Source organism: Dermacentor andersoni, chromosome 4 (assembly GCF_023375885.2).
Source record: "Dermacentor andersoni chromosome 4, qqDerAnde1_hic_scaffold, whole genome shotgun sequence".
In the NCBI taxonomy this organism is placed as follows: Eukaryota; Metazoa; Arthropoda; class Arachnida; order Ixodida; family Ixodidae; genus Dermacentor; species Dermacentor andersoni.
The window spans coordinates 84,301,823-84,319,381 of record NC_092817.1 but is presented as its reverse complement, the minus strand read 5'-3'; the positions used below and the strand labels follow the sequence as shown (position 1 = coordinate 84,319,381).

The following is a 17,559-nucleotide window of genomic DNA, read 5'->3' as shown; positions in this document are numbered from 1 at the left end:
ACGTATTTCTGACAACCAACGTTCACTTTCACCTTTTAATTTTGCTTGCACCAGTATTTGAACCATGGACTTTTTCTCCCGGTATATTTCCCATTTACTGGTTACTTCATCCTGTGGCAACTGCGCCTTCTTTGCCTGCCTGTGCTCTCGAGATGCTTTCTGTCGTTCGGCGATGGCTTCTCGTATCTCCTTGTTCCACCAGCTTTTCGGTTTCTTTTTTCCTTTCCAATGAACATGTTGTTTCTCTTTCCGTATTTCTGTCGTTACTACACTTAGAAGCTCACCATATTCCCACCCCTTACTTGGCAACTTGCCAATTTCTTCCTCCACTCTAGTGACTATATTTGCTATTTGTTCAGCGTTCAAATTTGGACTGGCCATTTTGCTTTCGTTGCTCTCTTTCCCAACTACATATCCCATTTTCAAAATGATGCGTTTATGGTCACTCCCTATGCTGCTAAACCCTTCCTCATCGATGACCATTTCTCTCAACTTATCATGAATTCCTTCTGTCATCAGACAGTAATCAATGGTCGATTGCCGGTTTCCCACTTCCCACGTGATCTGTCCTTCACACTTAGGCCCTGTATTCACGATCACGAGATTATGTTGCTCGCAAAGGTCTAGCATTGACTTCCCGTTATTGTCGGTATAGCCGTCTAAATCCTGTATGTGGGCATTCATGTCACCTAATAGGACTATCTCAGCACCATTCCCGAAACCCCTGATATCAGCGCTTATGCATTCCACTAACTCTTTATTCTTCTCTGTGCAATTTATTCCGGTCCACAAATACGTAACTCCAAGCCAAGTTTCTTTCCCACTCATTGTACCTGATAACCAAAGATGCTCTTGACATTGTGAATTTACTCTTTTCCATTTGGCTCCCTGATGGATGAGCATTCCGACTCCCCCTCCCTTTCTTTCCGACTTAGTTCTGTTGCACCCTTCCCATACATAATTCCCAATAACTGGCGGCTCTTCTGAGTCTCTAAGGTGCGTTTCTGTAACCGCATACACCCCTATTTGTTCTCTATGTAACTGCTCCTCAATCTCTGCCCACTTTTCCTTTCTTCTGCCGCCCTGCATGTTTATGTAGCCTATTGCATGGCGAGCTCTTGTTCTTGTTTTCCTCCTTTTCCTGTTATCGACGGCGATGCTCTTCTGATGTTCCCCTAGGGGACCTTCTTTATTACTACCTACTCTGACCTCCTGAGCGCCCGCGGGCCCCCTAAAAAAGCAACAGCGCGACCCCCAAGTCGCCAGCCCACTTCTCGTGCTAGCCTGTAATTGAAGTGGATCCCATCTCGTTTAAAACCACCACAACTTCTCACTTCCCTGTTTACCTCGACAACTTCAAATCCTTTCTCTCGGCTCATTTTCCATATTGCCTCATTGGCAGCCATTACGGCTCTTTGTACATGACTGTCACGCACAGGCACCTCCGGCACCGTGCACACCACGATCTGCACCTGAGGGGATAGCTCGCGCAAGTCGTCCACCCCCTTCGCCAAGCGCTGGGCTAGTCCTGGCCCTTTCCTGTTCAGGACGTCATTTAGCCCACCTGCTACTACGACAAGGTTGCGCACGTGGGCATTTTCCGTGAGCTTTTCTTTTGCTCGCTCCATGACAGAACCCAGTGTCTGCCCTGGAAATGTCCCTACCGCCACTCTTTTGTCGCCTTTCACCCTCTCCACAATTGCTTTTGAGCACCCAGCCATGTTTGAGTCGCCAGCGATAATCACTCTTTCATTCTCTCCTACCTCTCCCTGCTTACCGGCTTCCTGTGGCTGCAGCGTCGCCTCACTCGGGGCGTGTTGCGCTGCTTCGCTATAGCTACGCCGATTCACCGGCGGCGAGCTGGCGACCGCTTGCTTTGGCTCCCTGCCTTCCACTTTGCCCTCGCTTTGGTGCCCTGACCCGACATTGTCCGCTGCCCGAGTCTCAAGAGCGTCGAGCCGCCTTTGCAGTTCGGCGCTCCGTTCTTTCGCCTCCCCAAGCTCGGCCACAGTCCTCACCAACTGCGCGGCCTGGGCCGCCTCCACCTTCACGAAATTTTCAACCTTCGCCTCCAGTGCTACCCGCTTCTCCTGCTCCTCCCTCAGGTTTGCCTTAAGCTCTTCAAACTTAGCCGCCCAATTCCCTTCCAGTTTTTGGACGGCTTCCCTGACGCCCTCGCACGACCTGCACGTGAAGCTAGACCCCACCGCGTCTGCTAAATTCTGGAATTTAGTCTCGTCGAGGAAGCACCAGCGCAGGCACTCGTCGCACTGCACTTGCTCCCCGTCCCCCGCGGCCTTCACGTTTTTCGATGTCATCGCTAGGCCTACGTCCCTAGACCCAACGAGCAAGTTCGCCAAATCACTCACGCAAACCCGACCACGACCGCTATCCCAAACAAAAACAAAGAATTATCACTCCCTACTCCATGTAAGAATCCGAAGAGCTAGCTGAAAGAAATACCCCCTAGGCCTAACGGGGGATCCGCCAGACCTAGACAAAGCCGGTACGTTTCCTACTCCTACCAAAAATTCAAAATTTGCGCCCCTACTCCATGCAAAAGAAAACACTTCAAAACACTAGCTAATAAAGATAAAAGAGTACTTAGCTACGAACGAAGTCGCTGAAGCCTCGTCCACAGGAGCGTCCGCGAGCCACGACCAACCACCAGCGCCTGGTGGCGGTGCGGGAAACGACATCTGGGTCGTGCCAGCTTGGGTCGTATTGAGCCCTGGCTGTGGCGAAGCACGTTTCTAGGCAGAGTTTTGCGTCGATTCGCACTTTTTTCTGCCCTGTTGCAAGTGCGAAAAGGCTTGTCACTTCTCACAGACCACGCCTACCACGCTGCGAGCTCGCCGCAGCCTATAGTTTAACGAAAACGGACTCTCCGTGTGCCGTGGGACGTAATGTGGGACGTAATTCGTTTCTCCTTCCGCTAGCCACCATACTCCCGCTTCCGCTCTGCTGTCGGCTCTGTCTTGGCTCTGTTTCTGGCCGCGCGTTTGCGTTTTGCGCAGAAAAGCCGTAGCGCCGTCTGCGGACGCCGTTCTACTCACCGATGGCGCAACGTCACTATGAGACCATGATGTCAGTACTCCTCGATCGGAGCGCGGGCGATTTGAACTGCGCTAGAGGTACACGGACGCTTCAGAACGCATTTTCTGTTAAAATAAGTCTCTCCTTGGCACGAAACAAGCTATTAGAGGTTTCTGTGATGGTATTTCAACAATCCACGTTGACTTAATAGTAACCTTTAGTGTCCCTTTAAAGCGATCCTGATATAATTTTTGGAATGATACCTGCTGCAGTAGCTCAGCAGCTATGGCATTCCGCTGCTGAGTACCATGTCATGTTACCATGGTGGCAACATACCAATTGCACATACTATGCAAGCGCTTGTGTACCCAGCTCTTGGTGGAAGTTGATGAATGTGTGCTGGTCAAAGTTAATCTGGAACGCTCCACTGTGGGCATCTCTTACAGCTGCTGTGTTATTTTGGGGTGTTGAAATAAAGGAACGAAAAAAACGAATGAATGTTTGGACTCAGTACGGGTCTAGTAGTGCCTCCATTATGCTAGACATTTAGTTTGGTCTCAGCCAACTTACAGTACAAAGGTTCCATTCTGTTTCTTGATGATGGCATATCTTGACAGGTTTTCATTGTGTAAGGAAGCTATGGATGGACTGCGGATTATATTTTCTTCCACCTTGTCCAACTCATTACTGTACAACGAAGAAAAGGCTCAGCATAAGTTGGTAACGTCATTCTGCCGCCCTATCCGGATTTCTCGGTGAGCAACTTTTAAACTTTGGCTGGCTTTGGTTATACTCACTTGGATAAGTGCTGTCTTTACATTTCCTGTGATGCGCTATTGCTTTTATAAAAGCAATAAGATTGATATCTGTGGGGTAAACAATTAGTGGTAAATTAGTTACACCATGTATGCGTAAGTGTAAATCTTTAGAGTAGTTAACTGACGCCTTTCTGATATCTTCATTTCTTGTGCGCTGGGTTTCCTCTTTATTTGCGCTTTTCTGTTTCTCTATCCAATTTTTGCTTCTTTAGTGTGACAGCAACAATTACTTTTACTGAGAAGGCCGCAGGAAATGAAGTCTTCATCTCTGTGATGGATAATGACTTTTTTTTTTTTGCACTTGCTTGTGTCTGTTCTGTTAGTATGTTTTCGTTTCACAAGAGGTTTGATGTTCTTTTTTTATTCTACAGGTCGACAACAAGTCATCGACCAAATGACGCAGCAAGTTCTAGTGAAGCAAGCCTTCTAAACATGGCACCAGACGTTGCGACCACAGTGAAGTGCCGTTCTCGTAAGAGCCTACATGTCAACCCTGATTCCAAGGGCACCTCTTCTTCTCCAAGACGGAAGCGATCTGGTTTGTGCTGTTGCATATTTGTGTGTGACAACCAATGCTTGATCTGTGATCAGGGCCTGCTTATTAGGAGTTGTCGCCTTTACTGAGGAAAAAAAAAAAATTAAGAAGAAGAAGCGGCACCGAGTAGGAAAGTTGTAAAATGCATTGTATGCAAAAATACAGACAAAATGAAAACAAGATACAATACACCGAGCACAAACATTGCATGGTTAAGGATAAAACTGATTAAAAGGCCTTATACAAAGGTTGGTACATTTCTAAAAGCTTCATGCTGTTGCAAATAATTTATTCCTAAGGCATATGGACACCATAGGTCAATACGGCAATACGTGGAAGAATAGATAAAAGCAACATGCGTGATGCTTTCTAAAATTCAGTAAATATTAAGGAATTGGTAGTGAATTCATATGGGACACTTCAGTTGTCTGCTATGCATAAACACCCGACAGAATGCTTGCAATGGAGCTTATTATGTGCCTATTTAAGAAAAGCAGGAAAACCAGCAAATGGCGGGCTGGTGGGGATTTGATCTGGCTGCCAGCACTCTTGGAGAAAAAAAACATGCGAGTTTTGCCGTTGGAAAACCCACCAGGTGGCAACCGTAGCTTGGCGGCTAGACAGCATGATGAATATAGGGTTGCATATTGTACAACATACATGGATAGGACACCTTTGAGTCATTAATGTCAAAAGTTAAATGGTCAGTCCAGGGGCTTTAATTCTTTGAAGCATGGCGGTCACTAAAGCCATCCACCGTTTTGTAACTTTTTCTCATTTTGATGGTTGGTTTCCTTCCTTAACCTCATTCCACTGTTGTTTTCAATCTTAATTCTCGTAATTCCAGAGAGCAGTGACTCTGTAGTTCTGCCCTGATGCCTGTAGTAAGGACATTATTATAAAACATATCACCTCTTGGTGTGGGCAGCATGAAAGATGCTGAAAGAAACTTGATCATCAAGAGCAGCATGTGTGTGCAGGAGTTAGTTTTACTCCATGTTTGAAGAAGTGCAATAATAAAAAAAAGGATGCCTTCGCCAGGTGTATGCGAAAACGTTGAATCTGTAGAAGAGAGTTCTCACACCCATTGAAAGTCCAAGGGGTCTGGTTTGCTACTGCCCGAAATCTGCCCAAGTCGTTGCGAACACTTCACTAAATCTGGTGCCACTCCTTTGCTGTACCTGAGACTTTTTTGAACATTTCGTTATATCTGAGCTCCACTATATAGCGTATTCATGGTAGAAAAACAGTGCTGAAAGCACAGACAGATGGAAAAAACACACGATGGGCACTGTCTGTTCTGTGTTTGTGGATGCAAGCAGTACAATTGTGCAAGTAAGCCAGTGTTTCAAGACGCTAAGGTTCTGCACAGGTACCGAAACAGTCGAGCACGTGAAACTTTGAAACCTTCACACAAAGGCCCGTTATGCGTTATGCACAAAGGCCCGTTATGCGTCAGCTACCCTTCAGTCATTCTCACCGACTTGGAATACTGATGTCTGTTTGACTAACCATGGTGTTTTTGTTAGTTTTAACTGTCAGACCCATGTGCGACTGGAATTTTATGCCCCCTACCCTTTTGTTTTCCTCCCCCATTCCCCCTCCCTTTTTAAGCTACATATTTTTGTATGCAGAAGCAGAATAAAGCAACCATTGGCAGAGAGCGCCCGTCGTGTGTTTCTTCTGTCTGTCTGTGTTTTCAGTGCTGTTTTTCTACCACAAATGCATACCAACAAGCTCGCCTTCAGACCCTTTCAAGCAATATAAGGTGTTCTCTTTGGCTGCACCAAACTTTTAAACATTGCCTGTGATCTAAACAAACCCTTGATCTAAATTACTTGATGAGGCAGCCATTACTTCTATGTGAATTTGAAATGTTTAATTAAATAATTAACGTAATTATGCTAATTATTTCATTGACTAATTATTTTACTGCAGATATTTCCATCTACAAATTATAGCCAGTGAGTTAAACCTGTGAATTATAGCCAGTGAGGCATATCCACATGGAACGAATTCTCTGGACTGCACCAGTTTCTAGATATTAAATTTCAAAGTGCCTGACGAAATGCATTGGCACAGTTACCTTTTTTAAAAAAACACAGTTTTATGCATTGAAGCACAAAAGTAACTGGAACACCAATGCATTTCGTCGGACTCTTTGAAAATTAATATCTCAGAACAAGCGCAGTCCTGAGAATTTGTTCCAAGTGGATACTCCTTGCAAACTTACTAGCTACAATCTGTAGAGGAAAATATGTTCTGTGAAATAATTAATGTAAAGGTTAATTAGTGTAATTACATCAATTATTCGATTAAGCGTTTTGGTTTCTCATAGTAGTAGTGGCCGCCTCATTGAGTAATTTAGATTAAGGGTTATAATTGTGCTATCTGCCACAGGCAATTTATAAAAATTTGGTGCAGATAAACAAAATCACCCTGTATCTTCACTATCTCTTAACTCTTAGCTCACACCTGTACTACTGTTGCTTTAAACATTGTATACCATCATAAGTGTCATTAACAGGAGGTCCCGATAGTCTTTGACTATGGGACCTCCTTATGTATATTACGCACATGTCATTTTCTGTATTTTTACCTATTATTATTATTATTATTATTACTAGTTAATTCGAGCTCAAAGCGGCTCGGCCTCAAAATTTGTTCTAATTAAACGAAGTGCAAATTCAAGGAAGCTCATAGGATGGTGGACCTACTGAGCTAACACGAGTGACGAGTTTCACAACTTCACGGCAGCACCACGGCAGCTTCACGGCAGCACCACGCATGCTGCTGTGAAGCCACACTCCTAGGCATACTTTTCTTTTTATTGCTGTTAAGACGCACCTCAAAGCAAAATTCACATATAACCTGCACCCCGACTTTACCGTTCATAGAATTTTTGGTGCGCCAAGATACGGTACTTCCAATAGGAGACTGGAGAAGTAGCCGAGGCATGGCCGAATTGCTAGGTTGGAGGCGTTTTCACATGAGTTGAAGCTGAAGCATGGTCGGGGGCGTGGTATATTCGCATTAGCTGTTGTAAACGCAAGCTTGTTTGAATTACTAGACGTTCTCACACCTTAAAATACACATAATTTTGACAGGATGACAGTGTCAGTTCGAATAAACCAGAAGCCTGAATTAAGTGGGTTCAAATTAAGGAGATTCCAGTGTGGTATTTCTCTACTCTCCGCTATATCTGACACCTGTTCCAGTATGCTATGGCAACTGTACCGATGCCAGAGTCCGGCTGCATGTTCTGACAGCCTGATCATGCAGCCGCTGTGGGACTGCGGTGCAGATAGCATTGCTGGATATTCTTAGTGATAGTTCATCACCAACATCTGTGTCCTGCTGCACATTCTCACTGACATCTTGGTTTTACATGTTATGTGTGGACGCTCTGAAAAAAAGAATATGTATATGCAATGGCTCCTGCTTGTGCCACTAAGTACATATAACAGGCTATTCCTGGTTATACAGCTGCTTCAAACGCAGGTAGCATTGGTAGCTGTTCTCTGGCTGATATTCAATACCAACCACACAACTATATGTTGCCGCTGCTACGTGAAACTGTTGGGGAATTCCCCTATACCGCTCGTCTGGAAAATTATTTTGTGGGGTTCCACAGGAATCTCACGAAACAATTCCAGCATGGCAGTTACATCTGTTTACCATCTCAAGTCTCCGAAATTGCTATATATATACAGTGAACTCTCACTTGAGTGAACTTCAAGGGACCGAAGGAAATAGTTCACTTAACTGAAAGTTCATTAAACTGAATATTCACTAGACCAATGTAAGACATGACATACAGAGTCAATAGTTTGAAGTGCAATTCAGGGAGCCAAAGACATGGCATCCATAGTGTTAGAAATGTGTGAAATTGAATTTGTACATATCAATAAAAAACGCACCACGTGGGTCGTTTGTGTGCACACGCGGAACCGACGAGATTGGAAAGAAAGAGATGACGACCATGTCATGACTAGCCTGTCGGAAAAAAAGCACACACCACGTGGTTTGTGGTGTGACAGATCGCCGCTTTGCTCTGGCGGCGTTGTAAGCGCCAGCGATGTTACTTTGTTCATGGCCTCCGAGACTACGTGCTAGCTCATTTTGTGCGTGCGACCTCGGAGGCCATGCCTCGTTGGCGTTCGTTTTCCGTGCCGCCGCTTTGCCCCAGAGGCGCTGTAGCGCCAGTGACGTTACATTGCCGCTGGAGCGGCAGTTTGATGAGGGCGGGCATCGGTTGCGCCTGCAGCGCAGTGCAGTGCAAGCCTTGGTCCTCTGATTGAGTTCGTTAAACTGAAATATTGACTGTTCCGAAATTCGTGTTCCGAAAACTGCCGGGGATTTTTAAAAAGTTCGTTATTCTGAAATATTCGATAAACCGACGTTCGTACAACTGAGAGTTTACTGTATATATAAAAAAGAAAAAAAATTTCTTCGTTTTATTGCATTTGTTTTCTCAGTCTTTCTTGCCAGTGTTAAAGATAATCGTATGCATATTCACTTTTCCAAAAGAAACAACGCTCAGCTCATGGAAGAGTTATGACAGTTCCTGCATAGTGATGAGTTATTTGTTTTCTTTTGCTTGAATTTTGGTTGCAGCAAGTCCGCCGGAAAAACGCAGCTTGCGTGCCGTGGAGCCACATTCTGCATGGAGCAGCTCTCCTGCCAAGTCTACTCATGACGACAGTGACACAGACAATCTGCCCTTGGCTGTGGCGATAATGGGTAAGGTAGTGCAATGCTTTTGACAGGAAAGGTTTTAAAATGCCAGTCTTTACACCACCCACTATAGTGTTTCTACATTGTCATCGATGTGTAACATTGAAACCAACCCTTTTGTCATCAGCTGGATTTCAGGTCAATAAGGGCAAACGATAAGTGTGTTCAGACTGGTAGATTATTGCTTCACAGCATTATATGGATCTTTTCGGTAGAAAATGGTTCATTATTATTGGAAGTAATAAATGCCAATGCTCCCGTTTATAATGAAAATTGGATAAACCAGGATAAAGTGCCTCAGACAGGCTGGCCGACATCTTGATAAGTGGATTTATCGTTAAAGATGGCTTTGCCTACTTTAGCGTGTTAGCTTCAAAAACTTCAAAAAACTAAACACAGACTATTTCCAACTGTCAGCCTTCAGAGAGTTTCTTTCGATAACTTTTATGCTCGAACTATGTCACTGATGGCATGTTCAATGTGGCACATTTCAAGCAATTTCTTGTACCTGGGCCTAATTTAAGTAGAAAAAGACCACTAAAGTTACTAGACTGAGTATTTCCTTACTTTCAAATGCAATGTCATTATGTGTTTCATTATTGATAAACGATTAACTAGAACTGAACAGATGTTGCTGAAATTTCCAACAGGCCATTGGCCATTCACCTTTTTGTTTTCCTGTCTGTTCTGGATTGCTAAGCATCTGGTCAAAATAACAATGCTCTTTTTGCAGTGACGAAACTTTAATGTACCAATCTAGTTTACCATAATTTCTTTTTATTTATCAGCAGTTTTGACGGTGATGCTCGTAAAGTGTAGTGCACAGGGAAGTACAAGGAACATGAATAAAAAATATCTTGATCTGGATGAGTTGGCTCATCTTGCTGACAGCATTCTAACAGCGCAAAGGATGAAAAGGATCATACACAACATTGCTCGTAGTGTCAATGTTTTTCTTTTTTTTCGTTTTTGTCCCTTGTGCTGTTGTAATGCTGTCATCGTAAATAACGTACGAGATGCAGAGAAAATACATTGTGCAAATGTAATTTCAGTTTACACGTTGTCAGACGGGGCTAAAGGCTTCTCTTGGATACTTGCTGAGGCCTCATTTCTTGGATTCAAAACGCAGTATTCAAAAAGTGAAAAAAAAAATTAGCAAGAAGATTGACAGATACAATGCACATAGCTTATGGAATAAATTCAGTGGCACAACTGTTTGCAGATGCAGACAGTTCAATTCATGGTACAAATATTTAAAAAAAAGTTTTTTTTTTCTTTCGCACATTCGACAAGTCAGTCAACAGGTTCTAGGTTAAGTCATAATTAGCACTTGAATTTCACAATCTAGTTTGGCGCTCAGACCTGTAGTAGACGTCTTATTCATTTTTTTGAAGGAGCTAAGAGGCATATATTGCAATGCTATGCAATTTCCTGACAGAAATTCAGTATTTTTTTGTGTGTGTCTAATGTTATGACTGCGTGCCATGATGTCTTCTGACCGTTTTCTTGAAGTATGTGGGTTTTTTAAAGGAATAATTAGAGGTAGGCTTACTGTAAAATGTCAGAAAAGTTGTTATATGTGTTGGTCATTGAAGATTTTTCATTAGTATCTCTAGAGGATGGACTGACATGGATGTTTTCTTTTTCATTTGTTGAATGGGTAGCTGTGGGCTCAGGAATTATGGTATGAAGCTTCAGTTCTTCAAGAGCACCACAAATAATGATGCCTCCTTTTGACCCTTTCAGGGTCGATTTTTTTCGCCATATGCAACCGCCCAGCATCGATTTTTTTATTGCAGATTCCAATTCTCTTGATGGACCTATTTCAAAAAAAATTTACTGTAATTTTTCTAGTGTGACCGTAAAGTGAGAAAAAAAATATTTTGCGTTGGTATATATGTGCTCTTTATTCATGAATAACAACAATAAAAAAGAAAATAAACTTATAAGGATTAAAAATTTGATGCATTGTTATAGTTCAAGGCATAGAATATGCGCACACGAGAATTTTTGCAAGTCTCAAATGTTCCTGCTCTTACACTAATATTTACGTCCATAGCCTAATTGAACTGCGTAAGTGAGCGCACCCAAGAAAACTATGTGGTTGTGTCCCCGTCAGAAAAGCAAAACGTGTGACAAACATCTACTAATCTTCGTCTTATCTTCGCAATTAGACATCGCGAGTCACCCCCCCTTTAAAAAAAGAAGAAAAGGAAACGCATGCATCGCGGCATCCTTCCTATGCTCACCCGTGTGAGCACTAAACAAGCAATAAGCAGGCGGTCGCCCTTTGAGCGATTAGTAACATGATAGCCATCACTTTTGTGAGCGCAAGAAGCCGAAACCACCCACGGAACAAAACCCAAACCACTGCCTGCCCGTCCGCACGCATGTCCATGTGCAAGCGGTAGTATATAGACGCGCCGGAGCAAACTAGCTCTAAAACAAACCATGCAGAGAAAACCGAGAGAGGGAGGCGCAAGAAAAAAATTCCCTGTATTCCCACATAGCGGGCGTACTTGCAAGGAAAGAAAAAATTTGGAAATTAGTGCGCTTAGGAAACATACAGCTGGCGCGGTAAATATACAGCATCGACCATTTTGGACTTGTTTGCAGCACCGTACATTTACGTCATTGACCCTGAAAGGGTTAATGTCACCAATTTAAAATGTGCACCCTCGCTGAGGCATTAGGTCATCACCATCATCACCATCATCGTTATTATTATGAGTTTTGCATATGCAAGCACACACAAGCACCACATATACAGAGACAGAAATGTACATTGCATGTAGATTGCACATCCAGATATTTTTAACTTATTAGAGCTTGTTAGACCTGCTGCGTAATTGTATCTTTATGGCAAATATCTGCAAACAGGTACAATCAAAATGACCTTTATTGATTTCATATTGTGTTAGCAGCTGAGCATGCTTTGTTAAGTTTTGTATCCAGGAGACAAGGGATACATGCTATAACAGCTTTGGTGCTTCATTGGTGCCTGAAAAAAAATTGCCGCTAGTGTTTTAGATGTAGGAGAGGACGATATGCAGGAAATCTCAAAATGTTTATGATAATGCGGGTTGATTCCTATAAAGATGCGATAATCTGCAAAATGTTGGTGCACCATAACTAATTCTTGCAAGGGCCCTGCAAGTATCCGAAAACAAACAAACAAACAAACAAACAAATATTGTTGCAAAATGTTCCAAGGAATCAAGAAAGGTAAAAAAAGAAAGCTAGATGTGCAGTACACATTGATATAATGAACTCGTTAAAATAGGCAATTTGCTTCATTATATCAAAATTTCACCATATTGAAATTCAACCTTTTATGTAAATAAGTACACTTGCCGACTAGTTTTCTTTCTACAAAAGTAGCCGTGAATTCCTGGAGTTGTCTGGGAATTGTAAAAAGCAAATTTGAATGAGAAAAAAAAAATTATGTCATATTTCAGATTAGGCGACGAAAGTTACGGTTTCACGCCATGTTGCCAATATCTTCACATCGGTGGTATGAAGCGAAACTAGCCACACTTTCGTCTACACTTCACCCTCGCAGCTGCTAGTGTATCATGTATCACGACGCTATTATTAAAAGCACCATCAGCATGGAGCGAATGCCTTGTCTATCTCCCCTCTCTCATGCGTCCCCGAAACTCGAGATTATGCAACCCCCAGTACTAAACATGCAGGAAGACAGTGCACATGATGAAATGTAATTTTAGCATGCCTGCTCTTTACACACGCAGCAGATTACCTCTAAAACAAGGTATGCAGGCTGCGTATATGCTCAGCCGTGCTGACAGCGATGCGCAGCAACGGCCGTGCTCGAAAAGGAGACTCACGCCGCCCTGCCTCCACTGCCCCCCCCCCCCCAGCCGTTGCTCACCCTGTGCACACTTCATTACGTAGCTTTCTCCCTTCCCACCTTTCGCCTGAAGGCAGTCATCAAGGCACCATCCTTCTTGACTCACCCTCGCATGCTTTAGCGCGCACCCAAAGCATACAGCGTGCGAGGCGTGATAGGATTTTATCGCACTTAAGCTTAATATAGAACATGACACTGCTCCGCTTTGATGGTTGTGCAGCGTGTGATTTGAGAGGTGCGTTCGCAAGCTTGTAATTGAACCATATCACCATCTGTGTTTGCAGAAGTTTCCATTTATTGTCTCAGTGTTTCTTTGCGGCAGCAGTGAAATTTTTTTATATTGAAATTGTGTATAAACAAACTTCCTTATATTGAGATTCTAATTACATAGTATCCTATGGGCAAGAAGTCATTAAAAAATTATACACTATGTTATATCAAGAATTTCATTCTATTGAAGTTCGTTATATTGAGGTTTAACTGTAAGATACTGACAAAGGCGCCAAAGAGTGATATGTGCAAAGTGGTTATCATAGTGAACAATGAGGGAGTAACTGCAGTAAACAGAATATGGGTAAAGTATATTAGGATCATTAAGGGGACCCTGAAACAATTTTGATGATTTACTAATGTACTGAGCCCCTTGCGACCAAATTTGGTGCTCTGTGTAACCTGTGTAATTTATTATTATGTTTCAAACCACTGCATTGCAACCAAATTGCAGCGGCATTTTTTTCTGCTTTTTTCATTCATCTCTGCCCATTCTATGCAGAATGGGTGAGTGATGTCACTTGTGCGAGCGACCCGACTGGCTTCCCACGTGACAGCATCAAGAATGCTTGAAGCATGCCGCTCCATTAAGCTTATATTTATAAGTGTATACTAGTAATTTGTGTACTTGTAAAAACGAAAAGCACAAATGCAATAAAAGTAGACATTTCTTCAAACCAATGGTGCATTTCCTCCCGAGAATGTGGATCATCTGCTATGGCTGTTGTCTATGCATGTGCATGCGTGCATGAGTAGGAGTAGAATAACTTCATCCAAAAAGTCAGGCTTTGTGGAGGGAAGGTTGCAGGGCTGCATGGGGGAAGGCAAGGGGTGAGAAATAATGCAACAATGGTTAACAATATGCAGTGACAACTGCAGCTGGTAGGATGCGAAGGGGTTATCTGACACAAACATAGGCACAGAGATGTGCTTTTGGGGAGGCGAAAACATGAATGGCGTCACCTCTGTACTTTGCTTGTGTTCTGGTTTTTGCGGGGAGTAAACTGCAGTGACTGCATGATGTAGAAGATACGAGCGCTGCGTGTAAACTTCAATTGAATCACAGCATGACACTGCTCGAGGATGCAGAATGTAGCCATGGCCTGACAAAATAAATGATGGAGACACAGCTTTAAGGCAGGCTACTGTTTAACCACCTATAGCTCTTTTGTTACTATAGTGTACTGACATAAAATTGTTGTGAGAAAGCATTTCATAAGAGATGCTCTCTATGTCTAGGAGGCACTATTAGGTACCACAAAAATTGTTTCAGGGGCCTTTTAAATTACCAGTGAATTTTACTCAACCACATGAAGCCAAAGAAAGCATAAAGGAAGTTATTTTTACTTTTAATTGAAGTGTACAAATGATAAACTAAAGGGCTAAAGCTAAATTCCTTGGCTTCACATCTGTTGGCTTCATATGGTTGTGACTAACAAAAGTCGGACACCTTGGCTGCTCTTCATCTCGTTTGGTGAACTTCGCTGTTTGATAACACTGTGGCGATGATGGTGACATTCACATAAATCAAATCAACCAAAGTGACATTAGTGGGAGAAGGAAGGGGTGCAGAGGTCTTGTAGAAGCTCTTTGATTCGAGCATGTTTGGTTGGTGCTGAATAACTAGACAGTTATTTCAGGTTAATATGTTTGACAATGCTGCGGTGGGTTTTCATTGCCGATCAGGCATTATGCTTAGTACATTGTGTGACAAGATTATATTTTGTGCCACTGTTTGCAAACCGTAAATATTGTCTGTGCATCATGTCATCACTTTCTTTGTAAAATTCTTGTGAAGGGACACAGTACTCCATTTATAGATTCCACTTATTTACCTCAGTATTCTTTTTCCCATAAATTAGCTGGGCAAACATAATGGCATGTTTATATGCCAGTCAGTCTTGTATTGGCCATTGTGAGACCCTACAGTTCACACTACATTCAAGAATAAAAGCAAGTCTCAGTGTGTAGGGGTAACTGTATTGCTGCATGGGCGAGTCTGACATTTGTTTATTAGGTCAAGTAAGGGTAGGCTGTTTATTCCTGTTGGCTGCCAGTGTGTTAGTGTTCTTTTTTTTTTTTTCAACTTGAAGCAGTAAAATTTTTGTTTTTAAGCAGGCCTTGCTACTAAACCCTTCTATTCTTCTACTCAAAGGCAGAGCACCGAGGCGACGGACTGCAAGCACGTGTTCCGTGTCGTCATCTGTGTCGGCAGCCGCGTCTGAAGCTGCACCAACTACCGTTGCCAACAAATTTGACTGCACAATACTCCCGAGTGAATGTTTGGAAGAAAACCCAGCATCTCCAGCTCTGCTGTATGGTGCACAACACCTCCTGCGGCTCTTCGGTAAGGGAACATTTTCTAATTTCACGCAACTTGCCACTGGAAATGAGAGGTGTATCTTTTTCTTTCCTGGAGTGATGCCTTTAAGATAGCAAAAGGAGGGGGAGGTGCCACCTAAGGGGTCACCGTTATTGTATGTGTAGCAGTACCTGCAAGCATTGTTGAGATTGACACAGTGATCCTCAAAATGGAAAAAGCAGTGTTCTGAGGAAGCAGCATGAATGAATATGCATATTTTTCTTTCTTTATTCAATAATTACTCTGCATTGCCCATAGGCGTTCTAGCAGGCGGGTTAAATTTACATTTTCATGTCTGTTAATGCCACAAGAAGCAGCCTAATTAGGCATTGGCATGAAAGTGCAATTGTAGCAGGTAAGACATGGTGACACTGTCTGTGCAGGCTATGAGAAGCATGTGGGGACCTAATGTATTTTCTTACTTAGACGGTATGCATGTGGTACCACGCATACTTGTCCAGTCTTGCCACAGAGAATTCAGGGTTGCCACTTGGCTGTCTTTTTTCTCGGAATACTGGCTGCTCGTTTGGCCCCTGTTATGGCTCATCATTTGCATGTTTTCCAGTGTCACAGATCTCCGGAGAACACTCTGACCGAAAGAATGGACTAGGCGACAGGTGTACCCACACAGACACACCTTTAATACAACCTATGCGACACAAACATTAGCACACAAACCAAACAAAACTAACACAAAATACAAAGGCTATCAGTACACACCACCTGGTAACACTGCTACTAGCATTCTCCTGTTAGTGGTTGGCGTTCGTGCTCACGTTTGGTTCGGTGCGGATGTGGCGTGGTATGGGTCCTGTAGCCGGCGTCGAAGTGGCATTCGACGTTCTAGAGCTGGCGTCGCTGGCGTCGTCGTTGGCTGCGTCGTACACGTTCCAGGTCAAAACCCCCGTGGAGGTGTTGCCGATGAAGTTGGTGTTGGGGCACCACCCAGATGAGTGGCAACAGCGCTGGAGACCCCCCTGGCCGTAGCAGGTGGTAGCATCCTCCACGGACTCCCCGGAACGGGCTCGGGAATGGCAGGAAGTCTGCGGTGCGAAGCCGTAGAACGCGAGCTCACCGGAGCAGTAGCCGGCGTCGCTCTCTTCCAGCCGAACCGTCCCTGACCCGCCAAGCCTCCCTTTGTTCTTTCCCTCTGTGCCTCGCCCTTCCTCGCCCTTTTATAGCCTTGACGTTAGTCCACGTAATCCTTCTCTCCGTCTTCTTCTTCTTCTCTTCCCCTCCATTCATCCCTTTCCACCTCACCGGATACTTCTTCTTCTCTTCTCAACCAATCATCTCTTGTCACCTCACTGAGTACTTCTTCTTTATCTTCTTTAGTCTTCGGTTAATCCACGTCATCCTTAAGGCCATCCTCATTGTCTTCTTGAAACCTTTCTTCGTTTATAATTTTATTTTAGCCTCCCTCTTATAAGTGACATTCGGTTGTTTCTAAATTAGCACATTATAAGCTGCATAACAAATGCTCTCTCTGGTGTTCATGCATACCAGACAACTCTTGCAAGCACATTCATTTAATTACCTCAATATTTCAACGTCATTTTGCAAGACTGGACGTTTCATTCTTTTGCTTTTTCTTCTGCTCTTTCTCTTATAAACCCAGCATATTCCTTGCTTCTCTCTGATACCTCTTGGCGATCACCAACCATTGGTGCATGTCACATCAGCTGGCACAACCAGTTTATGACCCGTCGTGGTTGCTCAGTGGCTATGGTGTTGGGCTGCCGAGCATGAGGTCGCGGGATCGAATCCCGGCCACGGCAGCCTCATTTCGATGGGGGCGAAATGCGAAAACACCCGTGTACTTAGATTTAGGTGCACGTTAAAGAACCCCAGGTGGTCGAAATTCCCGGAGTCCTCCACTACGGCGTGCCTCATAATCAGAAAGTAGTTTTGACACGTAAAACCCCATAAA

At 43.6% G+C, this 17,559-nt stretch overlaps 1 protein-coding gene across 1 annotated transcript in view; it reads left to right on the top strand.

The window, feature by feature from the left end:
- The window catches only part of msl-3 (male-specific lethal 3), a 46,580-nt gene that overhangs the window by 25,513 nt on the left and 3,508 nt on the right, over positions 1 to 17,559 (top strand). Inside the window, exons 9-12 of the mRNA XM_050183363.3 lie at positions 3,654 to 3,791; positions 4,226 to 4,392; positions 9,007 to 9,132; positions 15,423 to 15,614. Of these exons, the coding sequence (XP_050039320.2) occupies positions 3,654 to 3,791; positions 4,226 to 4,392; positions 9,007 to 9,132; positions 15,423 to 15,614 (623 nt within the window). The remainder of the gene's footprint in view (positions 1 to 3,653; positions 3,792 to 4,225; positions 4,393 to 9,006; positions 9,133 to 15,422; positions 15,615 to 17,559) is intronic.